Source organism: Myotis daubentonii, chromosome 4, assembly GCF_963259705.1.
Source record: "Myotis daubentonii chromosome 4, mMyoDau2.1, whole genome shotgun sequence".
Lineage (NCBI taxonomy): Eukaryota > Metazoa > Chordata > Mammalia > Chiroptera > Vespertilionidae > Myotis > Myotis daubentonii.
The window spans coordinates 34802712-34829179 of record NC_081843.1 but is presented as its reverse complement, the minus strand read 5'-3'; the positions used below and the strand labels follow the sequence as shown (position 1 = coordinate 34829179).

The 26468-nt window shown below is 46.8% G+C and overlaps 1 protein-coding gene across 12 annotated transcripts in view; it reads left to right on the top strand.

Annotated features, from left to right (window-relative positions):
- Window positions 1-26468, top strand: part of CUX1 (cut like homeobox 1) — a 371745-nt gene that overhangs the window by 181186 nt on the left and 164091 nt on the right. For all 12 annotated transcript variants that reach the window (XM_059693543.1, XM_059693542.1, XM_059693541.1 and 9 more), the window contains one exon: window positions 23058-23136. In XM_059693543.1, coding sequence (XP_059549526.1) covers window positions 23058-23136 — 79 coding nt within the window. The remainder of the gene's footprint in view (window positions 1-23057; window positions 23137-26468) is intronic.

Below are 26468 nucleotides of genomic sequence, written 5' to 3'. Positions count from 1 at the left end.
AACTGGAATGAGCTGCCATCTAAGGTAGTGAATTTCCCATTACTGCTGGTGTTCAAACAGGGGCCAGAGGACCACCTGTCAGGGATGTGGTCAACTCTTACCTATTCTTTTTCAAGGCCCAATCCAAATGCTGTATCCTCCAGGGCAGCCGTCGCCAACCTTTCAGACCTCACGGACCACCAGTGGTCTGCGGACCACTGGTTGGCGTCTGCTGCTCCAGGGCATCCCCAAATACCCACCAGAAACAAACTCTTTCCCTTCTAATCGCTGATAGGGCTCCATTTGTATCTCTTTTTTGATTTTGAGCCTGAAAACATTGTGCCTTCTATTTTAGTTATTGAAACACAGTTTAACTTGCCTTACACTAAGCCTTAAGCTTCTGAAATCTAGAGGGTAGGAAACGTGTGTGCATGTGCAAGTGCACATGTTAATGTCCCCATCATACCTGTACTTAGCAAGTACTGCATTAAGTGTCATGGTAGGATGGTATTAGAGAAGATTGAACCAGAGCCATGGTTCCTAAAGCTGATACTCAAATGGGCCTACTGGCTGGCTGCATGGGAATCAACCATGTTTCCAGAAACTAGCTCCCTGTGCAACCCCCTTCCTGGAGATTGATTCATCAAGCCTGGGGTGGGGCCTAAGCATCGAATTTTACAAAGTCCATCATGATTCTCATTAGCAGCTGATTGTAGGAACCGCTGGGCTAGGTTCCCTCCAAGGGAAATTCCTCTAGGTCAGATTCTGTGATTCTGTATGACTCTAGTACCTTAGATGGAAGGTAAGGAGCCCTGTGATTTGGTTTAAAATGTATTTCCAGGTGACATCCTTGGCTTCTGCTCCCACCAGGCTGGTCTGTTTACTGTACCATGAACATTCCTTGCAGTTTCCTGCCTCTGACCTTTTCCTAAAGCCATGGCCTACATTATTATAACCTGTTGCTCTTCCTCACCTGTAAAAATCATTTCCATCCTTTAAGACCTAACTGAAAGTTTACCTCCCTTGTTCCTTTTCCTTACCATCTCAGCCTGTTTTTAATTTTCTTTTGATTCTGCATTATCTCTTAGACTTTGTTTCACCTTCTCCCTTCTGAGCTGTTTAGGAAGGTGTTCTCAGCTGAATTTCTCTCTCCCTCTTGCCTTCTCCTTCATCAGTAAGAACTCCTTGAGTGCACAAGGTACTGCACTAGGTTCCTGGTGACCCACAAGAAATATAAGGCTATTTCCCCTGCCAGGGCCATCAAAGGTATCTGCAAGCTTGGGACCCAGTGTCCCTCACAGGTGAGGATGGAGGAGGCTTCATGGGAACCCCAGCATAGCCTGTTGTCCTGGCCCCTTTCCTGGCAGGGACTTCCGTCATTCTCACCCAACACAGCCATCTTCAGACGCTCAGGCCTTTTTACACATGAGAGTTGAGGTGACGGTGGTGGCAGTTGTGGTGATGGTGTGTTTTAATTGTCTTACAGTAAAATCTGAAGGCCTGGTGATACAGTGTCTATCTGGAGGCTTGCTCCATGATGGCTCAATTAGGGGAGCAGTAGGACTGTGGTTCAATATTCAGGCCAGCTTCCTAATTGAAAACACATTTTCTTCTCCAAGCTGCAGCTGGTTTGGTTCTGCTCATGCAGAAAAGGATATAACCTTGCATAACATAGGAAATGAACGGTTGAGAGAGAAGCCAAATTCAATTTCAGTCAGATATGTTGAGGCTAAGCCCATGATCTATGGAAGCAGGGGAGCGAGCCGCGTGCATGTGGAAAGGGGTGCACTCAGCAGTCTATTAATCACGGCCGCCCGCCCGGCGCTGCCGCCACCGCCGGTGCCACCGCGCCAGCGCCGCTCCTCCGACGGGCTGGAGAGCAGCCAAGCACTCCAGAAGTTAACCTCTTAAAGACCCAGAGCTGCTTTCTGTTGAATAAATGTAATTTTGTGGTCAGAAATAAATGCTTGTGATGTAGCAGGAGCTTTGAAAACAACAGAGAGCCAAAGCTATTACAAATTGCTTCGTGTTGTGGAAGTCAGCAGCATACATCAAAATTCCGAGTGTACAGCAAATTGATTTCGGCCCAGAGCTCTGCAGCTATTCAATAAAAGTCCTATTAAGCCATTGTATGTAATGAACAATCCAGAGCAAATCTAATATTTTCAGTAGATAATGATTTTTAACATCCTCTCAGTAACCATCACAGGAGTTCTTGGATGTTTACAGCACGTGTCCACGTGTGGTGGGCCCTCGTAGGCTTTCATGTGCCTCTGCTGTCAGGCACCCCCAGACATGGGCTCCTGAGGGTTCAGCAGCAGACCCTGCTCCTGAGAAAGGGCACAGAGGGCTCTGATATCCCAGTGCCTAATACATAGTCGGTGCCTGGGAAGTATTTGCTGCATTGAAATGAACGGAGTTGAAATGGAGAAAAGGGAACGCAAAGAGCTCTAGAATCAGTAAGTAAAATGAGATGTTGGCAGAGTTGACCTGAGGCTCTAAAAACTAGAGGGTCACAAGTAAGGAATTCGAGGCCCCACATGACAAAGATACTAGTACCAACGCCCAGGGCGAGCCCCAGGACTCCCCCATTGCGCCTTGACAGCTCGGGAAACAGGCCATGTCAGGGAACCTATGCTGATGGAGCTATCAAAGTAATCTTGTGGCCAGCTGACTGGGAGTCACCTCAGCATGGGCCACCATGCCCTCCTCAGTGGCTCCACTGCTCTGCTCACAGCTGCGCTGGTCACGACCCTGGTCAGACTGAAATATGCCCCACTCTTCATGTCAGTCTGCCCTTCCAGATCATAAGCTTCCGGAGGACAAGATTTACTCATTTGTTCTTTCATTCAATATTTACTGAACATCTGCGTGCCAGGCTGGACCTGAACTAGACCCTAGCATGCAGTAGTGAATAATTTAATATAGACACTGCTCTCATGGAGCTTAATAGTAGAGCAGGATCTGCATTCCCATGTGGTACATAGCAGGCCTTAGATAAAAGATGGGTGGGAGGGTGGGTGGGTGGGTGGGTGGGTGGATGGATGGGTGGATGGGATGGGCAGATGGGGGGATGGATGGGATGGATAGATAGTTAACAACCCCAGTGTGTAAATAAAATTCATTCTCTATCAATAAAAAAGGCCCTGTTCTGTCTGCTCACACTCCCAGTCCCATTCAGGGTATCATGTGATACCAGGAGGCAGTTGTGATATGAAGGTAAGATTATTGGACCTAGATGTAGTAGGCCTAGGTTTGAGGCCTCAGGTCAGTGACCTTGACCTTCACCAAGTCAGCTGATCTCTTGGTGCTTCTGGTTTTTTTATATGGTAAATATGATGATTTGAGGGAATAGATTTGAATGAGGATTAGAAGTAGTATTTGTAGCCCTAGCTGGTTTGGCTCAGTGGATAGAGCATTGGCCTGTGGACTGAAGGGTCCCAGGTCCTATTCTGGTCAAGGGCATATACCTTGGTTGCGGGCACATCCTCAGTAGGGAGTGTGCGGGAGGCAACTGAATTGATGTTTCTCTCTCATCAATGTTTCTAGCTCTCTATCCCTCTCCCTTCCTCTCTGTGAAAAATCAATAAAATATATATATTTGAAAAAGTAGTATTTGTAAAAATAGACTAATAGGGTTTTTTATCCCTGGACTAAAATTAGTCATCTTGTAATGTTCAGTCATATAGTATTTACTTCGATATTGTGGAATTTACATTACTAGGGTGTTTTATTTTCTGCAGATTCCACTTCCCTTAGAAAAACTCAGTCTGGATGTTAATTAGGTTTTACTAATGTTCCATCAATTTAATGCAGTAATTCCTTAAATGAAACTGACACCAAGGACCAGATGGTCAAAAAGAGGATTGTGAGTCTGGGGAGGGAGCACAGGGACACTGGTGATAGCTGAGAACCCAGAGGGGTTTTGTTGCTTGCATGTGGATAGTCCATGTTCTGCCACCACCCCCCAATCTGTTTCAGACTGCTCCCCTGCTCTCTTTGCTAATAATTATTTGCACAGCATTGTACATCTAAAACTCACCATGTCTATGGTTTTATGCAGCCTTCCCCAACACCCTGTGCTAGAATGTTATCACTACCCAGAGTGACTGGGTGGGAGGGTAGTCATGAGTTTGAAGAGCAGAGTGGGCGCCTGGAGGTGAGGTCTGTGCCCCCCTCTCCACCCCAGTTCAAGGCTCTTGGCTCCCTCGAGCCTCATTAAGCCCAGCCAAATGCCACTCTCTTGTCACTACATACTCACCACCTCCAGCAAGTGTTCCCAGACTGAAGGAGCCCACTCCTCAGTAATTTCAGTGACGCACTGGTTAGCCACCTGCACAGACAGGCCTGGAAACAATCCTTGATATCAGAAGTGGACTGAGCAGGGTCATGGGTTGGAACCCAGGTGTTTGGACTTGTCGAATACTTACTCCATCACCTCTGTGGAAGGGGACATGACCACTGATAATTTAAAAATTCAGTCCTGGCAGTGCAGCTCAGTTGGAGCGTTGTCTCATACACCAAGAAGGTCGTGGGTTCAATTCCCAATCAGGGCACATACCCAGGTTGCTGGTTCGATCTCCAGTGAGGGCCTATGCAAGAGGCAACCAATCAATTTCTCTCTCTCTTTTTCTTCTTCCTCTCTCTCTAAAATCAATGGAAACATGTGCAAGTGAGGATTTAAATAATAATCTAACCTAATAAAAGAGAAACATGGTAATTGGCGTATGACCGCTACCCTTCCCATTGGCTAATCAGGGAGATATGCAAATTAACTGTCAGCCAAGATGGCGGCCGGCAGCCAGGCAGCTTGAAACTAACATGAGGCTTGCTTGCTTCAGTGACGGAGGACTCCAACGTTCCCCGCCTGTCTTGCAGGCCTCTGAGCCTGCAGTTTGAAACATTTTAACAAAGATAAAAGCTAAAAAAAAAACCAGAAACCAGCTTTCAGGGAGCTGTGATCTCAGAGCTGGAGTCAGAGCTGGAGTTATACATTGTTTCGATTACCTACTTTCAGCAGTGGAGGCCTAAGAGCTGGAGCCTCAGAGCTAAAGCTGGCCCAGAATTAAAAAAAGAAAAAAAAGAAAAAAAGGAGCGGTTGGGAGCTTCCGTCACCCGCCAGCCTGAAAACAGCCCTCAGCCCCTCACCCAGACTGGCCAAGCACCCCAGTGGGGACCCCCACCCTGAAGGGTGTGTGACCAGCTGCAAGCAGCCCTCAACCCCTCACCCAGGCTGGCCAAGCACCCCAGTGGGGACCCCCACCCTGAATGGTGTGTGACCAGCTGCAAACAGCCATCATCCCCTCACCCAGGCTGGCCAAGCACCCCAGTGGGGACCCCCACCCTGAATGGTGTGTGACCAGCTGCAAACAGCCATCATCCCCTCACCCAGGCTGGCCAGGCACCCCAGTGGGGACCCCCACCCTGATCCAGGACACCCTTCAGGGCAAACCAGCCAGCCCCACCCATGCACCAGGCCTCTATCCTATATAGTAAAAGGGTAATATGCCTCCCAGCACCCGGATCAGCAGAGCCGAGAGGCCTCCCGGCACCTGGATCAGCGTGACAGGGGGCAGCGCCCAAACCCCCTGATCGCCCTGCGGCTCTGTGTGTGACAGGGGGTGGGGCCACAACCTCCCTATCGGCCCTGCTCTGTTCGTGACAGGGGAAGGCGCCCCAACCCCCTGATCGGCCCTGCTCTGTGGGTGATAGAGGGCGGCGCCCCAACCCCCTGATCCGCCCTGCTCTGTGTGTGACAGGGGGCAGTGCCCCAACTCCCCTATCGGCCCTACTCTCTGAGTGACAGGGGGGAGCTCCTCAACCCCCTGATGGGCCCTGCTCTGTGCGTGACAGGGGGCAGCGCCCCAACCCCCGGATTGGCCCTGCTCTGTGCGTGACAGGGGGTGGCGCCGCCACCTCCCCATCGACCCTGCCTTGAGCGTGACAGGGGGCGGTGCCCCAACCCCCCAATTGGCCCTACCCTGAGCGTGACTGAGGGTGGCATCTCAACCTCCTGATCCGCCCTGCTCTGTGCATGACAGAGGGCGGCGCCCCAACTCCCCAATCGGCCCTGCTCTGAGCCCGACCAGGGGCTGAACCTAGGGATTGGGCCTGTCCTCTGCCACCCGGGAGCAGGCCTAAGCCAGCAGGTCGTTATCTCCCGAGGGGTCCCAGACTGCGAGAGGGCACAGGCCAGGCTGAGGGATCCCCCCCTTCCCCCCCGAGTGCACAAATTTTTGTGCACCGGGCCTCTAGTAATAATAATAATAATAAAATAAAAATTCAGGCTTGGAATCTGTTTCATGTGGGCCCCTCTCTAAGTACAATTTCCAGAGCCTTCTAAGTTGCCAACCAGGAAAAAGCAACCTGGCCTGGTGGGCCAGCAGCCTCCCAGCTCCCTTCTTCACCTGGGGCTGGAACAGACTTCCCCTCCTGTTCTGCCACTGCTTGGGGATGCTCCTTGACCTCGTCCCCTGCCCCTCCTCCCAGGCCATCTGTGAGGACCAAAGTGCAGAACAGGAAGTAAGACCAAGCCCTCTGGATGGGAATGGAAACTAAGCTGGAACATGGCAGACTCTGCATGCAGCCCTTTGGGAGATGAAGGAGAATGTCACGCCGGCTCCAGCTGTGTGCTAGAGCTCCACATGTTATCTCCTTAGTCCACACAGCAGCTCAGCCCTGAGAGCTTTTATGATCACTTCTATAGAAAGGATGAAATGGACCCAGGAAATCAAGTAACTTGTCTGAATCAGCACAGCTCATCAGCATTAGAGCTGAGGCTTGAACGCCAGTGTCTGACTCTAAAGCCCGAAAGCTTGAGAAGCATCTTGAAATTGCTTCAGAAGCAGGAGAAGAGGGGGAGACCTGTGAGATCACACTTTCTTTTCCACCATATCAAGAAGAGAGAGACCTCCCAGATTACAGTAGGTGCATGAAGAGGAAGTAGACCGATTTCTAGGGCTGTCTGGGAAGGAGCCTGGGTACCTACCTAGGCAGAGCTGTGCTCCTCAGTGAGCCCTCCAGCTACTGGTTCAGAGCCCACCCCATCCTCTACCCCCAGGCCCCATTCATCCTCAGGCCTGAGACCATTGGTGTTTGGGGACTTGGGAGAGCAAGTCTGACCAAAGACACATGGCCTGGCAAACTGTGTGTGTTCTCTTAAAAAGCAGCAGACCAAAACAGATCCAGAGACAGAGAAGCATCTATCACACCATCAAACCTCGGGGGGGTGGGGGGGCTAAGAGGGAGAGATCAACCAAAGGACTTGTATGCATGCATATAAGCCTGACCAATGGACACAGACACCAGGGGGGTGAAGGCATGAGTAGGGAGGTGGGGGGACAATGGGGGCTAAGGATACATATGTAATACCTTAATCAATAAAGAAAAAATTTTAAAAATTTAAAATTAAAAAAAAAAAAAGCAGCAGACCTCAGAGCACAGTCACATCCTGTGGTGGGCAGGCGAGGATGCCTGGGAGCACTTTCCAGCATTCATGTTGGGCCCAGCACCTTCAGGGTTGTGGAGCAGACTCCAGGGCATAGGCACATACACTGTTCCTTCCTCCTTTACTCTCTTTCCTGGCTCTCTCCGGTGTTCCCGCCTGCCACTCCTGTGGCTTCTTCCTGGGGAGGCAGCTTAGAGTAACAGAGAAAACCAAACAGACAAATCACAGGTTTTGAAACCAGACAGATCTAGATTTGAATCCTGACATCATCATTTGCCAGTGTGACCTTGAATGAGCCATTTTAGCTTCTGTGCCTCATTCTTGTAATAAAAAATCTGCCCTGCAGAGTAGAGACATTACATGTATATATTTAAAGATCATGCTATAGAGCAGTGCTGGATAAACAGTAGTTGTAGTTCGACCTCTTAAATACTGGTGCTCCCCAGGAATCAGCCCCAGAAGGCTGATTCACTGCACAGCTCTCCATCCCTGTTCCCCAAATAACCTCATCAGGACCACTTGGGAACTGATAGTTCCAAACCTTTGTCTCAGGCTAGGTCTGTCTTCTAACTTCAGGTCCCCCTGGAGCTCCCCCTTTGGGCCTCTCACAAACTTAGAACTTTCACTTACCCCCAATTACACTCACCTCTGCATTCCCCACCTCAAGGGAGGTGACTAGCCCCCAGTCACCTTGGCCAGAACTCTGGGAGGACCTCTTCTGCCTTCAAATCCTGTGAATTCTGCTTTCCTTGCCTCACTGGGGTTGGCTCCCTCCTTCCTGACACACAGATTCTGCATCTTTCCTTTCCTGTCACTACCAACCTTTCACCATCTCCCAACATCCCGTGGAGATGCCTTCCCACCCAGAGTGATCATTTCATGTCGCTGCTAACTGACATTGTCAGGACTCCCAAAACCTTGCATGTAAAGCTGCCTCCCCTGGCTTAGCCATCCAGCCTCTGCCTGCTCTTCAGCCTCCTGTCTGCTGCTCGGCTCCTCTGCTGCAGGCACAGCAGATCCTCCACTTCTCCGAACAGGCCATTTCTGTTTCAACATGCCTTTGTCTTTGCTTGAACTCCCCTTCCCACCATGAAGAAAGCCTCGACCCCTCCCACCACAAAGGAAGTTGATCTTCTGGCATCTTTAAAAGTCCTCAAGTGTGCATAACACACCCTGCAGAACAGTATCTGTAATATTCTGCCATTCGTGTGTGTTTTTAAGGAAGACAGTGTGTGTACACAGATGCTTACAATTGCATAAAATGTTTCTGGAAGGGTACAGAAGAGAATTTTTGCCTATAATCCAGGCAGCTGTGAGACAGGTGGACGTGGATAGGAAAGAGACCTGCTTTTCACTGTATACTTGTACTTTCGGGGGTCAGGTATTTCTGTTTTCTTTTTACAATTAAATAGTTTTTGGTATATTCACAAAGTTGCACAGCCATCACTACTAATTTCATAACATTTTTATCTCCTCAAAAAGAAAACCCATACCCATTAGTAGTCACTCCCCATTCACCCCACCCACTCCTTTGGAACCACTAATATACTTACTTTCTATCTCTATAGATGTAATCATTCTCAACATCCTATATAATAAAAGCATAGTATGCACATTGCCCCCTCTACCAGGAGTTGTCCTGGAGTTCAACCAGAGGGCAGGGCCGGCCAGGGAAAGGGAGGGAGGCCCCGGCAACAGCAGGCAGCTGGGAGAAGGGAGAGAGGCCCCATCCGGTGGTGGCAGCAGTGGCAGCAGGCAGCCGGGGGAAGGGAGGAAGTACCCAGCTGGCAGCTGCTAGGGACCCTACCAGTGCACACATTTCATGCACTGGGCCTCTAGTCTATATAATAAAAGCCTAAGTGACCGTTATGGCAGAATGACCAGTTGCTATGATGTGCACTGTCCACCAGGGGGCAGATGCTCAATGCAGGAACTGCCCCCTGGTGGTCAGTGTGCTCCCACAGGGCAGCAACACTCCACCAGAAGCCGGGCTCACAGCTGGTGAGCGCAGAGGCAGTGGTGGGAGTCCCCCCCACCTCTGCAGCAGCGCTAAGGAACAGCGAGCCAAGCTGTAAGGAGCAAGGGCTCCTGGACTGCAAGAGGGCACAGGCTGGGCTGAGGGGACCCCCTCCCCCACCCCCACCCCCACCCCCCAGTGCACAAATTTATGCACCAGGCCTCTAGTTTTCATATAAATGAAATCATATAATCTGGTATTTTGTGAGTGATTGAGTGATTTCTTTCACTAAGCATATTGTTTTCAAGATTCATCAGTGTTGTAGCATGTATCAGTACTTTATTTCTTTTTATGGCTGAAAAATAATCCATTGTAAAGGTATGCCACATTTATTCATCCATTATCAATTGATGGCCATTTGGGTTTTGCCACTTTTGACTATCCTATATAATAAAAGCATAATATGCAAATCAGCCAAACAGCCAAACAGTGGAATGACCATCCGGATGACCATCCAGGACCACGCTATGATACCCACTGGCGCCAGGCCAGCCAAGGCGTGTGCAATGTGATTGGTTGGGGGCCCGGCCATTGCCCTATGTTTGTCCTGCAGAGGGAGGCCCAGGCCACCGGCCAGTGGGGCCATCAATGGGGGGCTCCACAATCGTCCCGGGTGTCAGCAGCCAGGGGAAGGAAGGCCTACTCTTACACGAATTTCATGCATCGGGCCTCTAGTTATGAATAATGCTGCTGTGAACATTCATATACAATTTTATGCACAGATATATGTTTTCATTTTTATGTACTCACTAGAGGCCCGGTGCATGAATTCGTGCACCAGTGGGGTCCCTCGGCCTGGCCTGCGGGATCAGGCCGAAACCTGCTCTCTGACATCTCCCAAGGGGTGCCGGATTGTGAGAGGACACAGGCCAGGCCGAGGTGCCCCACCGGTGCATGATTGGGGCCAAGGAGGGATGTGGAGGTTGGCCAGCTGGGAAGGGACCATGAGAGGGCTCCAGTGTGTGTCAGGCCCGTCTCACTAAGTCCTGATTGGCTGGACCCCAGCAGCAAACTAACCTACCAGTCAGAGCATCTGCCTCCTGGTGGTCAGTGCATGTCATAGTGAGTGGTTGAGCAGCCTTCACATATCATTAGCATATTATGCTTTGATTGGTTGAATGGATGAATGGATGACCAGACACTTAGCATATTAGGCTTTTATTATATAGGATTGGCCATTGTATGTCTTCTTTGGAGAAATGTGTATTCAAATTCTTTGTCTATTTTTAATTTAGTTATTTGTCTTTTTATTGTTGAGTTGCAAGAGATTTTTATGTATTCTGGATACTAATCCCTTATCAGATATATGATTTGCAAAATTTTTCTTCCATTCTGTGGGTTGTCTTTTTCATTTCCTTGATGGTGTTTTTTGGAACACAAAAGTTTTAAATTTGATGAAATCTAACTCTCAACTTTATTTCTATTGTTTGTGCTTTTGGTGTCATATCTAAAGTCATGAAGATTCACATCTGTGTTCCCTTTTAAGAATTTTGTGCTTTAGTCTTACATTTTGATATTTGATTCATTTTGAGTTAATTTTTATATACAGTGTAAGGTATAGGGTTCCAACCATGTTCTTTTGCCTATGGATAACCAGTTGTCCCAGCATTGTCTGTTGAGAGGTTGTTCTTTCCTCCATTGAATTGTATTTTTACACTTATCAGAAATCAGTTAACTATAGTGTGAGGGTTTATTTCTGGGCTTGCTCCTCCATTGATCTATTTGTCTGTCCTTATGTCAGTGCCATAGTTTGGTTAATATAGCTTTGTACTAACTTTTGAAATTGTTAAGTGTGAGTCTTCAACTTTGTTTTTCTTTTTGAAGTTTGTTTTGGCTATTTTGGATTCCTTGAATTTTCGTCTGAATCTTAGGCTAAGCTTCCTAATTTCTGCAATGAAGCCAGCTGGGATTTTAATAGATATTACATAGAATCTGTAGATAAATTTGGGACTTTTGCCATCTTAAAAATATCAAGTTTTCCAACCCATGAACATTTCTTAGTTTCACTTTCAGATGGTGTATTGTTGGTGTATAGGGAGACTATTTAAATTTGTATATTGGTCTTGTATTGTGCAACCTGCATGCTGTACATGTTTTTATACCTTTAAACTTTTCTACCATTTACACATATTATAGTGTTTTAAAAATCTTAGGTAGGCATTCATCATCTGTGGTTTACCTGTAGAGGGGTGGGGGCAGCACCACCCATTCTGAAGCCTCCTGGGAATGGAAGTGGGAGGCTCTGGCCCCAGACGATAGGGTAGCACACTGCCGAGCACATTTTAGCTATTCCTCAAACAATTTATTGACCAAGTGAAGGCATGAACATTCTGGTGAGACAGGCAGGCGGCATGTGCCACCTCTAAAGCACTCTGCTGTTTGCAGGGAGTTTCCTGCTTTGAAGTTGTGGTCTGCCGTCCTGTAGCTTCTACCTGTTGATTCTGATTTTGCTCTCTGGGAAGGGAGAAGATAGCTAATCCTTCTTCCACACAAAACAAAAACCCTTTATATGTATGTTGACAGACAGAATGGCAGATGTAACGAAAGGGCTTTGTAACCTGGAAAAGAAGGTAGACATACTTCTTGCTGTTTTTACTGTCTTTGCTATTGTTGTCATAGTGTCCTCTGCCACAGGTGTTTTCTCCATGACCTCACATCCTCATCTCCCCACTCATTCTGCATGGCACTGTGTCTTCTTCTGGACTTCTCCAGTTTTCTTTTCATAGAAACTTTTTGGAGGGTGGGAGCAGTTAAGGAATACTCTGTCAGTGTATATAAGATGCAATTTCGTGGCATTACCCCAGTCTACACTGCATTGCCTTTTAAAAAATCATTGATTTTAGAAAGAGAAAAATATCAGTTTGTTATTCTACTTATTTATGCATTCATTGGTTGATTCTTGTATGTGCCCTGACTGGGGATCAAACCCACAACCTTGGTGTATCAGGACGATGCTCAAACCAACTGAGGTGCCTGGCCAGGGCCTACACTACATTGCCTTTATAACCAAAACGTTCCCGTGGGATTGGTCCTCTCTGCTTTGAGCAGTGTAGGGATTTCCAGTAAGTTCTGTTCAGTTCTCTATGATGGGGAATATCATGGACATGATTCTTCCTCACTGAATTCCATCTGGGTGTCACAAATCACAAAGGAACGTGACTTTAAGAAACAAAGCCAGTGGGCTCCCCTGCCCGTTAGCAGCCTCTCTTCTCTCCACATTATTCCAGGGTGCTGGGAGAGGGGCTCCCTCCACACTGGGTCTTCTCTGCTTTCCCCATAGGACTCTCATAGTGGCAGGATGACTACTTCCCAAAGGTTAAGTAAACCTATACTTAGAGGAGAATTACTGGGCCCTGCTACTGTGATCTTCCTACAGAAAACATGCCTGTTCCTTTTACACGTCTGTATTCGGTTAAAATTAGAACTCCAAAGCTGTGGCCGCGTCCGCATCTGTTTTGGACAAGACCTTGGTCATTCTCTGTTGACTTCTAGTATTCCACATGGCTCTTCAACTCATGTTTTGCTCTTGAAAGAATTCTGCAGCCAGACAGTGAGACAAAACTTCTCTCATATCCTTGCAGCTCTTGCTGATCCTTATTGGCCTCTAGACCAGCAGAGTGCATCGATTTGAAAATTCTGTTAATGGGCCGTGTTTATTTCTAAATCATTAGCTTATAAATTCCCAGGGCATAGTGGATTGTTGATTGCACCATTGCCACCGTGGTATCTTAAATGTTGTTTAAGTGTCTGTCCCCTAAGACTTTAATCATTTTGACTTTCTGCTTGGTTTGACAGCAAACGGGGACAATTTATGGTGTCATGGAAAGAATGCTGGATTGGATTTTTTGAGGAAGGTTACTGATGTTTTACTAAGTTTCTATAGATTCCATACTGTATTGAATACTTGGTATGGGAGGTTCTCCATTTTATTTTCATGATACCTCAGCAACGAGGGAATTATTCACCAAACTGATGAAGAGATCAAGGCATAAAGAGTTTAAGTAACCCACCTTCAGGTCATTCAGTAAGCAGGGCTGGATTCAAACCCAAGTCTGTGTTCCTTCAAAGCACACGTTCTTTCCACTGACCACGTAGCCTCAGGCCTCATGCCCAGCCTCAATGCACTGTGCGGGCGTCATCACATCCTTGGTGGGGGATTCTTATCCTTGCTTAGGGGCCTGGTTCTGAGTAACTTGGTCGTTTTCTACATCTGAGAAGGGGTGTTGTCATTTACAGCAACCAAGATATGTTCTCCCCACTTGCAGACAAAGAAGTTGAGGCACAGAGTGGTTAATTCAGTGGCTGAGGTACTATTCCTATGTTGGTGCTGGAGCTGGGACTCAAGCCTGCTTTTCCAACATTGTATCCAGGCTCTTGGCCCTGGGTGGCACTGCCCTGCCTGTGCCTGGCAAGGCTCAGAACTCTCTGGAAAGATGAGCCTTTCCCATTTCAGAGTACATAGCAGTGGGCAAGTATCAAGACCAGTCTTCCTGTAGCATGCATTTTTGGTGATTCCAAAGCCTTTGGAAAAAGTCCCACTATTTGTCTGTATCTGTGCATCACAGCTGGTGTGACAAGGCACTCTGTATGTGGCCTGTGGGGCTAGACTAGCTGGGCAGCGCTGGGGCGCCTGCTTATTGTACCTCAGTGTCCAAATGAAAGATCCTGTCATTGTGAACTGGGTGCGCACCATTTGTGGCACACAGACGGGGGTCACCCTCAGGGAGGCTTTGGAGTCACCAGTGTACAAACAGCATTCAGTAGAAAAAGCTGCTGCAAGGATAGTCCATGCCCACCAAGTGCTAGGCCGAGTTGTAGGTGCTTTGCACACATTTCTTTTTAATACAGTAGTCCCCCCTTATCTGCCGTTTCACTTTCTGTGGTTTCAGTTACCTGAAGTTAACCACAATAAAAAAGTATATTAAATGAAAAAGTCCAGAAATAAACAATTCGTAAGTGTTCAATTATTCGCCCTTCGAGTAGCATGCACATCATCCTGCTCCATCCTGCCCTAGACTTGGATCATCCCTTTGTCCAGTGCCTGCACGCTGTAGGCACCCCACCCGTCACGTTAGTCACTTAGTAGCTAGCTGTCTTGGTTATCAGCTCAGCTGTTGCAGAATCTCGGTGCTTGTGTTCAAGTAAACCTTATTTTACTTATCAGAACACATTCACATAACTTCTACTACAGTGTATTGTTAGCAGTTATTCTATTGTTGTTGGTAATATCTTATTTGCCTAATTTATATATTAAACTTTATCATAGATATGTATGTATAGGAAAAAGGCATGGTATGTATGGGGTTCGGTACTACTATCCATTGTTTCAGGCATCCACTGAGGGTCTTGGAACATACCCCCAAGAATATGGGGGGGCAGAGCTGTACTTACCAAAAGCCCATGAAGAGGTCTTATTTTTCTCCACTTTAGAGATGACATCACCTGGCTAGCTCATCCCCAGCCCTGAAAGCCCCTCCCTTCTCTGTCTTCTGCTGGTGCTGCCTCGCCAGGGTTCTCTTATTCTGACAAGAGCAGTTTGCTCTTCCCTAAACTAGATCAGAACTTGGTTGTCATGACTTCCCACTTTTCAGACCTAAACTCTGGTGGGTAGTAAAAGCTTTTTGTAAAGCTTTTAATTATAGGAAACTGCCTTTTCCACTCTGGTCTTCTAAAGTAATCAATGCTACAGAATTCAACAGTGAGTTTCAAGGAATCCCTTGGCCTAGGCAGCCTTCTCTGCCTGGGAACCCACCCTTGCTCATTCATAGACATTTCCCAGGCAGCCTCCTGTGCTCGCTAAGACCTGGGTGCTGGGGACAGAGAGAAAGGAAGGTGCCGCTGCCCTGGCCTGGGACAGACCCCAGAGATGTTGAGAAGCAGCTTGTGGACATGAGTCATCATCGTGCAGTGTGAGAAGTGGGCAAAGAGGGATTTACAAAGTGCTCAGGCAGCACAAGGATCAAGTGACGAGCGGTGCCTGGGGAAGTCTGGGGGACACCACAAAGGAGGCATCCCCTAGACTGACTCATAAAGGGAGAACTGGATTCCCTGTGCCTGGGGTGAAGGGCAGAGGACCTAGGGCATAAAGCCCTGGAGGCATGAGGAGCATGGCATGTTAAGGGGACCAAGACTTGGAGTAGAAAAGCATGGTCAGTTGGCAGCTTAAGCAAGGGCCATGTGGGGAAGGGTTCTGGAACCCCAGCCTAAGGATGTGGATTGTAGTTTGGGAGCGACGGGAAGTCAGTAGAGCCCCAGTGACCCAGAGCCACTGTGAAGGACACATCATGCTCTGTGGTAAGGAGAGGCTACAGTTAGCAAGATCCACTGGGTCCTGGTCTGTAGTGTCCACAGTGGAAATCCTGGGATCTTCAACTAAGGCTGAAGCATCAAAGAAGGGAAAGAGATTTTAATTCTGAAATCTGATTTCTGAAGCCAAGCAAGCAGGATTTCTTGGTTGATTGGTGGTTAAGGCTGGGGGGAAAAGAGGATTTACACATCTGTAAATATTATACTACTTTGTTCTTATTTCAGTTCTAAGCAAATGTCTTCCAGTTAAAATGCAGGCTTGTACCTTTTCTCCCCACATTTCCTTCCTCTGCTGAAAACTGGAGACTCTTATTGAAAATTCTCATAACAACCCCCACAGCCTCAAACCCAATCATGCTCTGAGTTATAGGTGGGAGAGGGATTTTGTGCAGGGAATATCATTTTAAGACATAAGCATACCCCTAAAAAGTTGTAACAACCCACTGTAAATGCTGTTTAAGAGGCAGTCTTATTAACAGGTAATATTCTTTTTAAAATGGCAATTTCTTTTGTACAATAGCTGATGCTTTGACTGGATTCTCCTCTAACTGACCCTCTGAAATTTTGATGCTTAATTTAGACATATTTGCATGATGTTTCTCCTTCTAAATACATCATAGGTCAATAATTATCCCAACGCTGAAAACTAGCTCATGAATAGCTCCGCACTATTGTCACATCTTCTGTCTCATGCAGTTCTCCCAGGGTTCCTACAAGGCAAGCATTCTTGTCATTCCCTTTCCCTAGACATAGAAAATAACATTCGAGGAGGCAGAGGGTACATAGCTAGCTCAGTATTTGAAAATGCATGATGGAGCCATGTCTTAAATCCAGTCTTCTGATTTCCAACCCTGTGCCCTTTTTACTTTGTCATGCCATCTTCCCCCTCCCCTGCCCCTGGCAAAAAATAATCAAGCTGTAAAACAAACAAAAATCCTTTGGCCTTCATGTTTATTCTTCATTTTTTTCTTTGTGCTTTCTTCTTAGAGATGTGACTGTCTCTTAGAATTTGAATTAGACTCCTTTACTAGATCGTGCTGCAGTAACAAGCAACCCCAATCTCAGTGGCCTATGGCTGCCGGGGTCCAGCCCCAGCAGTTCCAGGGGTCCCCAAAGGTGTGGACGGAGTCGGCGAAGAAGGAAGGACACGGAGACAGTGTTCAGTTGATCAGCAGCCTAGCCAGGATCTCCAGCCAGGATCTCCAGCCAAGTTCTGGTCTGGATCTCCGGAGAGGTTCTGCTTCGGATCTCCAGCCAGGTTCTGTGGCCATGTTCCCTCGCTAGGTTCTCCAGCCAGGTTCTGTCCAGGTTCTCCAGCCAGGTTCAGTCACCAGGTTCTAGTCAGGTTCTCTTGCCAATTTCTGTAGTCAGGTTCAGTACAGGATCTTTTGCCATGTTCTCTCCAGCGAAGTTCTTCTGTCTGTAGGTTCTGTGTAGGTTCTGTCTTCTTGGTTCTCTTCTAAGCTCTGTGTCTTTCTGTCTTGTTACATCTGTATTTATACCAGTTGATTCAATCCCATCAATCTCTATTCCAAAGGTTAGGGTGTTTCTTATCTCCATTCCAGGGAGTAAAGATTATGTAGCTTAAGCATGATTGTTCGTAGTTAAAGTGATTAATTACCCTGGCACTTAGTTGAGGGGTTTTATTCCCTCCCTAACTTCAGGGAAAAATCCCTACCTGGGGATTCAACCTTTCTCGGAGAGGTGACCTTGGTTAAAACACAGCGCCAAGAAGGTGAGCAAACATATTAAGAACCGTATGCCATATATGCCAGGTCCCTTGAAACAGCAAGGATGGACCGGCTCCCGGCATATGGCAATGAAAGATTATTCCGCATTCATATTACATGTTGGCTGTGGATTGACTGTGACAGCTCTGTGCCCATGTGTTGCCTTCATTCCAGAGCTCAGTGGAAGAAGAAGCTCCTATCAGGCCATGCTATTCTCGCAGCAGAGAGAGAAAGTTCAGTGGCTTAACCACACAGTCATTCTTAAATCTTAAACTCAGATGTGGCATATGGCATCGTCACTTGTACTCCACTGATCAAAACAATTCGCTCAATCAGGCCTGATATCAGTGGGGCAGGAAAGCACCCATGTGGAAAGTGCTATAAACACCACAGGTCACATGGTAATGGGCAGAGATGCCTCCTACAGGGAGGGTGGACAGTGATTGGGAGCAGTAATTCAACGTTACACATGACTCCCCAAACTCCCCAGTGCCACTCTACTGGCACCCAAATGGTTGGGCACTTTCGTACCCCTTCTAAATATCAGGGGTCTTGCAATTTATATCCATGAACTTGGTCTACAAACACAGCCTCTAAGTTTTCATACCACTGTAAGCAAATATTGATTGAGATTTAAAACCTTTATATAAACCTTTATTTTTTAATTTAATTGATGTTATAGAAAAACCAAACTCAGAATTATAATGTGATTGTGCTGGAAAAGGTAAGTATTGGACCCAGGAAACTTGCAGTAGAAGCCCCTGGGCATCTTGCTAGAGTAAGGGCATAGCTCACCACACAGAGCACCCTCAGGTGTGTGCCTTGTGCTGGCTCCAGCCAAGTGGCTGTTGTCATATGAGCATGTGAAACAAATGCTTACTGAACAAAAGACTCTTTACATATTAAGCATTTCATAAAGATTTAAACTGGATACTTTAACCATTTGCTCACTTGTTGACCAATTTAGATAAATTTTTATTTACACATAAAAATATAGTGAACACCCACTATGTACTAGTCTTTGGGAAGTAAGGCCGTTGAGGCGAAAGCATAGTTTGGGCTTTCCAGGAATTTAGGATCTCCTAAGGGAGCATTATCTGCAGTTCTGGAGCAATCCCATATGGTGATGGGAGTGGCGGCAGCAGAGGGATGGATCAGCTGAGCCTCAAGGATCAGAGGAACATTCCTAGGAGGCGCCTTCCAGGCTGTGGGGAAATTGCTCATGTATTCAGGGAACTGGGAGTAAGCCGGGTGTGGCTAGAGTGTGAGGTGTGGCAGGAGAAGAGGCTGATCCCTATAGCAGAACAGGTTTTATCCAGAGCCAGTGCCTGAGCAGTCAGAGCTTCTCGAGATCTGTCCCAGTCCTGCCACCTGTCCTTGCCCTTTTTCAAAATGGCTTTAAGGGAGGAGGAATGGTAGGCAGAATGTCTATCTGAGGCTGTCTTTGCACATTAAATAGCCAGAATGTCTAACTTCAGGTCCTACTTTTAACCATCTGGGCCTTAAAACCTCACCGCAAACCTCTTTCCCTCAAATGAGGGGCTGTCACGATGAGCCCTGGCTCACCATCTCCAAGGCAGGCAACACATGGGCCCAAGCACCTAGCGCAGGGAAGTGTAGCGGGTAGAGGGCATAAAGATGAGGGTGATACTCCATTTCACCCAAATCACAGACTGATAAGGGGACAGACAGGCCTCTACTTCCCGGCTTCACCGGAGGAGAGCTCTTGCACATGACAAAGTCACTGCCATGGCGTCCTTCCCTGTCCAAGCTATGAGTTTATCTAACCACCCAGCCCTGGGAGGCAGGTGCATCCGATCTGCCTGGCTCCAGAGTCCACCTTCCTCCCTCCAAACTCAGAACCCTGCCAGCAGGAGGAAAGCGGCACACACATTCTGGGAGAGGTGGGGCTCGCACTGGGCCTCAAAACATGGATAGGTCTTCAGCAGGCAGAGATGCAAGTGAAGGGCATTCAAGTAAATGAACACGCAGAAGTAGGACGTCCCAGGTGAAAGCAAGGGAAATCCCACCACAGAGAAGAGGGAGCTGACAGAGAATAGACCAAAACCCAAACTCCAAGGCCTGGGCCTGGACATGGGGAGGAGTCAAAAGAGTGAACAAGCATAGAAAGTATCAAAATTCCCAGAATCAGCAAATTCTTCTGGGTTTGAAAATCTTATAAGGGGGATGGAGGGACCTCGTCAAGTAGAACCTCAACCACATGGAGTGCTCATCACCTCTCTTAAGAAACCTCATAGTCTAGTTGCTTAATTAATTAATTAAACTCATTGGTCCAGCCTTGTTCTCTCAGAATTGGGTTTGAATTTTTTTCTATTTGTGGAAAAGGGAGCAGGAAGAGGGCTCAGAATCCTGGTCCCTGTATTAATTTGCTAGGGCTGCTGTAACAAGGTACCACAAAGTGAGTGACTTAAAAACAGACTTTTATGTCTCACAGTTCTGGAAACCAGAAGGCCAAGATCAAGGTGTTGGTCTGATTGGGTCATTCTGAGTACTGTGAGGGGAATCTGTTCCCAGCCTGATCTCTGGTGGTCCTTGACTTGTGTACACATCTCCCCAATCTCTGCCTTCATGTTCACATAGAGTTTTCCCTGTGTGAGTGATGGTCGCCCTGTCTGTTTCCCCTTTTCATAAGGACACAGTCATATTGGATTCGGGCCCACCCTAATGACCTCATCTTAAACTTGTCACCTGCAAATATCCTTTTTCCAAATAAGGTTACATTCATGGGTATTGGGCGGAGGCACAGTTCAACCCATAACAGTTCCCAAATGTGCTATGTAGATTGCCAATCCCCTCCTTCATGTCCCATCAACAACACAGACAGGAAATTGAAGATGGCGTTTCAGGATCCTTCCAGATCCCATCCTGTGTCCACCACAGAGGGGCAACCACCCTTTGTGTACTCAGCCAAAAGCCCTGGGAAGTGAGGGCCTCTGTGTCGAGAGGTACGGAGAGCAGCCAGGGCATCTGCCCTGCTTTCTGGGCAGATACTCTGCTCCCCACAGGCGGACGCTCTTAGGTGAGAGAAAGCCCCAGCACACGGGTGTGTTCCAGACATCTGGAGAGGCAGCTCCTTATCCACCATTACTCACAACATCTACAAGGGTGGGCAGAAGCAGGTTTACAGTTGTTCATGTGGGGAAAGACATGCAGGTTATGATTATTACAATAGCTCACAGCTGTAAACCTACTTTTGCCCACCCCTGTGTGTATATATGGTGGTTAACTACAGTTGAAATTGTACTCTTAAGACGTTTTCCAAAAATTGTAATAGATATTGTAAAAATTTATGATACATTAGTGAAAGAAAGCACAATATGAAATTTTGCATATGGTTTGATTTCAAACACACACGTTTTTAACACCTTTATTGAGATATAATTCACATATTTAAAGTCTGCAGTTCATTGACTTTTACTATATTCATGAAGTTGTGCAACCATCATCACAATCAGTTGTAGAATATTTCACCACTTCAAAAAGAAACCCTGTACCCCTTAGCTGTCATCCTCCAAACCCCCATCCTCCTTGCCCCCAGCCTTAGACAACCACTAATCTACCTTCTATCTCTATAGTTTTCCTCTATGCCTATATTTCATACAACTGTATGTTTATTTTAATTAGAAAAAAAATCGAAGGGAACTGCAGACCAGACAGGGGATGACTTTTACCAGTGAATAGCAGAATTATAATTTTAATTTTCTTCCCTTTATTTTGGTATTTTTCTAATTATACAATGAGCATGAATTGCTAATCAAAGGAGAAACATTTTATTTTTAAAATAAAGAGAACTAATCCTATTTAAGTAGTCCTCATGGATTATTCTGAAAACTTGACCTAAATCATAATCTTATTTTATGGGGGGGCAAACAACTGACTTCAAATAGCAAATTTGGTGCACAGTTGTTAGAAATGGAAATGCTGCATTGCATTTGTTTGCTCTGCACTGGATTTCCTAAGACCCGGCCCCGGTAGCCTTGCATCCCACTCTTCAGGGTCTTCCCATCCTTAATCAGGTGATCTCTCTCAGCCTTCAACAAATTGTTGCTTGTCTCAGGTGAGAGACCCTGTCATTAAACCACATCCTTTTGCCTCTTTAATAACATTGGAGACAGAGTATAATTCTGTGAGGGGATGGAAGGAATATGTAATTTAGTGTCCTTTTCCTGAGCCAGTATGAACTTCGTGCATGTAGCATCTTGCATGCTTCAGGTGTAAAAAGTGATCTGTTGTCTCAGCGAGTGCGTTATGTGAGCAAAATACATACTGAATCCATCTAACAGTCAGAGGCTCTTTGCATCTGTGTCTAGCATACTTGGTATTTCCAGAGTCACCTTTCTTTGATGAATAGACTTTACACTGAAGGGAAATGAGCTTAGCTGGGTGAGGTTCATGAGACAAATTGGTCCTAGCCACCATCACAGAAACTCATCCTTTGCTTTAGCTAGAAACCTGGGCTTCATCCTTGACTCGCCTGGTTCCTCTGTGCCTCACATCAACTCATTGGGACCCTAATCTTTCTGATTGGCCTCCTCTCCTTCAATCCCCACCCCAACTGCCCTGTACATTACTCATCTGGGCAAAGGCAGCAGCCTCAGAATGGTTGCCTCCTTTCTGCCCCTTCCTGACCAGACAATGAAGTTCATCCTCCACATGCACCGATGGTGCTTCATGATCTGACCCCCTCACCTGTCTGGTCTTGCCACCCACCAGTCCTCCCCATGTGTCCATGTTCCCACCCCAGCAGACCCCCATATCCCCTGGTATATTAGAGCCCCATCCATGGGTTCTTAACCTGGATTCCATGGACAGGATATGTGAGTGTCCTAAAATAGAATGCATAGTTGTGTGTTTGGTGTGTGTGTGTACAGTGGGAGGGGTGATATTTTTCTAGGAGGACAATCCTTGGCTTTCATAAAATTCTTAAAGATGATTTATGAATCCCCCGATTTAAGAGCTGTATTCTGGGTGTTTGAATGTGTTCTTCCCCTTTCACATAGTATCTCACCTTTCCACCCTGGTGGACAGCTCCTGAGGACCACACAATCACCACCTACTTTCCTACTTGATGTCCCTTTCTTGTGGCCCCGTGGCTCTGCTTACCCAGCACTTTCCCGGCTGGGATTTCATTACTTGTTTACATATTTGCTGTCCCTTTCTGCCCTGCCTCCAGCACAATGTACAGCACAATGTCCAGTCAACTCTTAGTAAATACTGGCAGAAGAAGGAAAGAGACCGGGAAGGGCACTGGGCCGTTTTCTCTATGGAAAGCCCACAATCAGTTGGGTGATGGGACAGAGTGTTGCTAATGGCTTCATCTCAGAGCAGAGTGCTGCCCCTGACTTGTGCGCCCTCAGGAGGTGAGCCCATGGGTTTGTCCCCTTTGGTTTGCTTATAGACATTTCCTCTAAGAACTGCAGGCCCAGCTGTCCGGCATCTACATGGAGAAATCTGACTTCCATTTGCCTTGAGAATTTACTAGATGCGTAATGATTTTTAAATTACCTCATGACAAATTTTGAGCTCTTTGTTTTTCTTTTCTTCCATTCCCTTTCAGATTGATGCACTGAGTAAAAGAAGCAAAGAAGCTGAGGCAGCCTTCTTGAATGTCTACAAAAGATTGATTGATGTTCCAGGTAAGCCCATGCACTGATAACCCCCCGGTGGGCATTGTGTCTGGAGAGTTGGTGGGTTTCGCGGGCTTACTCTTCTCAGCTTTCCTAAGAGAATTACACCATCAATGGCAAGAAACCAAGGAGTTCTGGGAATTCTCCAAAACCCAGACTTTGGGTAGGTATGGAAATTAGATATACTTGTGTTAAAGTCATCACATAACCCCCAGTGAACGCTTTTGCAAATGTGGAAGCTGAAATCGGTGGAGCCACCTTTAGCTTTGGTATAAAATGCTGCACAGTTCAGAGAAGTAGAACCTGTGGAGTGCTGTGCAGATGTCATGGATATTCGTGCCTCTGGGCTGGTTGATTCCACATTCAGGAACAGCCTAATAGGATCCCTTGAATACCTCACTCCCCTCCCCGGTCATCCAGGGAGCCAGAAACCTCTGGCCACGTTTTTCACTTAAAGTTTATAGCCAAGGGCAAGTGGTAGCCCAATTAACTACAACCAAGTACTGTATGTGGATTACTGACATGACTAGAACTACTTTAACAAAGCAAAACAGCTACAGGTCTCCTTTATATCTGAACTTGCATTCTAATTCAGGTCTCCTGTGGGCTTTGCTGTACCATTTGGGAGCTGGGATTAAAAGAGGTCACCCCAAGCAAGGGGCAGCAGAAAACACTTTGGACAGGAAGTAGGGAGATTCAGATTCTCTTGCCAGAGCCTTATTGTGAGGTCTTTGTCACATTCCTTTTCCTGTCTGGACCTCAGTTTTCTCATCTTTGAAATGGAAGAGTGTAAGGGAACAGCCTTGTGGTAGAGAATGGTTTTCTTTGTTCTAAACTTTTGCTGTCGTAGGAGCTTATCCAGCACTTAGTTCCAAATTCTGGGTTTTTGACTTTCTGCAAGAGTTTGTAACCAACTGGGGGTTCCCTGAAAACTGGCTGAGGCTCATGAAAAGGCTTCTTCACAGCAAATGGATATTGGATGCCTATGGTATGGTCTTTTCTCGGGTACTGGCACCTCGGTGGTCCACTGGCATGATCTTATGCAAATGCAAGTTTTGTGTTGATGACGTAGTTGAAAGGAGTCTGACTTGTTTCATCTTTGCCAAAGACCCAGAGTCTTTTGCTGCTGTTTTCTAAATACCCTACATTCTCCTTTTTTAAAGTCCAGCTTTTACTTAGGTTTTTCCTTAGTGAAGTTTCTCAGCTGGGCAGCCACTTTAACAAATTGTTGGGTTTCTTTTTCTGCCATTATTTTCCATCCTAATTTCCCATAGGAGAAACGAGAACATATTTTTCATCAATGATCTCTGCCTGAGCAGACCTTAGTCATGTTCGTATATTATTTTTATAGAATTTTTATCATACTCGGCACATATTTATACATTCTGCTTTTTTCACTTAACATTATACTATCAACATTTTTCCCATTGGTGATATTCTTTGTAATTATCATTTTTGGCTGCAGAATTAAAGTTTGCAATTTCAGCTTAAGGTGATGGGAGCAAAGAATGTTCGATGTTTTCTGTAATAAAAGTCAATCAAGTCCATCTTCATGCCAAATAGATCACTTTTCCCCACGTCCCAGGTATTTCTTTCTTACTCATGCTGTGGCCTGACGGTTCTCATAAGTTCCTCGAGAAGCATGAGTGGAGCTGGGAGCACTGTACCTGTGTTTTGAAGTCCTGCTGCTCAGATGAAGTAATCCTGTGGCTGAGCTTTACAGGAAGGGCTTGGTCAAAGCATTGCATTTACTGACATCACACAGTTGTGGAGAGTCAGATGCCTTAACTGTCTGTGTGCTTCAGGCTTCAGTCCCGCCAAACCCAGAAATATTGGTGGGGTGCATTAAGTCTTCTAATTTCAAGAAACATCAACTCACGCTATTTCAGAAAACTACAGGAAGCTCTTGGGAATAATGAGACTGGTATTTCAGGTTTGTGCCATGTGGCCCAGCTCCAGGAGCCCAGGAAGAGCCAACCAGCCACCCCAGGAAGAGGCAGAGCCCGAGTCCCAGGCCTTGGAGACTGGCATAATAACCTGACTGACCAGTCCCCACTTGCCACCTCTTCCAGAAATTTTATCTATTTGTGGGTTTTCTTGTTTCTTATCTGCTGGTCCTACTCGAATGAAAGCTCCTTGAGGAAAGCTTGGGTTATCACTCTATGCCCAGCACCTGGAGCAGGGCCTGGCATAGCACAGGGGTGACATGTTGAAGGACACAATGAGTCCGTCAACCCAAGGCCACTCTGGAGTCCTCCATAGCCAAATTGGCAGAAGGTCACATCAGTAGCTCTGAAAGCTTTATCTCTGTCCAGTTCTCCCTTTTGAGTGTCAACTTGAATATCCAGCAGCCCCCTGGATATATTCTCTAGGGTGGCTGATGGGGACCCTGAAACCACCCAGTGTGTCCAGAGGAAGCCTTCTTACTGAGTTCCTTCACCTGGGGAGCTGCACCATCTTCTACCCAGCTGCACATGCCGAGCACCGAGTCACCAAGTTCCGGCCATTCTTCCTTCAGAATGTTCTGTATCCCATCCACTCTCTCCATCCCAGCTCCTGCCCTCCACTTGCAATTCAGGCCGCCCCCTCATGTCTACAGTATTGCGACCCCAGGGTTTGTGCCGCAGGGTTGCCTCCTTCTAGCCAGCCCATTCCCCAGTCAGCCAGCAGGCCAGGCCCCTTCTCAGCTCAGCTCAGCTCAGCTCACTCCTGAGGTAAACTTGAGACACTGCTACCTGACCTCCCAGGTGTGGCTCAGGTGTGTCCTTCTCACACACACATGCCCTGCTCCCAGCAGCTTGTGTTCCCTCTGTTACAGCTACTTAGGACTCAGCTGTTTTCCTTTCTGGCTGGGCAGAGGGACTGGGGCAATGTGGTCTTGTCCCTAATTATTTCTCTCATGTCTACTCCAGTGCCTGCCATGTAGCAGAAACTCCATAAATATTTGTCAAATGAATTAATGGATCAAATTATTTCTTCAAATGTTTTCTGAGGTTTTTTGGTCTCTGGCTTTAATTGTGAGGTTGACACTTTCCACTGAGGGAGAGCACACTGGAGCATTCTAATGACCTCAATGGTGAGAGAACAGAATGTATCTTTCCTTGACTTGGGGCCATTTAATAATTCTCTGAACTCTGATTTTGCTTCATGTCACTCTATAAAGATTTACCTGCCTGCACAGACATTTATATGACACTTAGCATTTGGGGTTCATCAGACCAGCATATGCACTTCAGAGGCCTTGGGCTTTGTGTTTGGTTTAGTAGCTGTCCTGCTGGCATCCCAAGCTTTACCCACTCAGCACAAAGCACGGAATCTCCCTCCACTCCTACCCGTTCCCC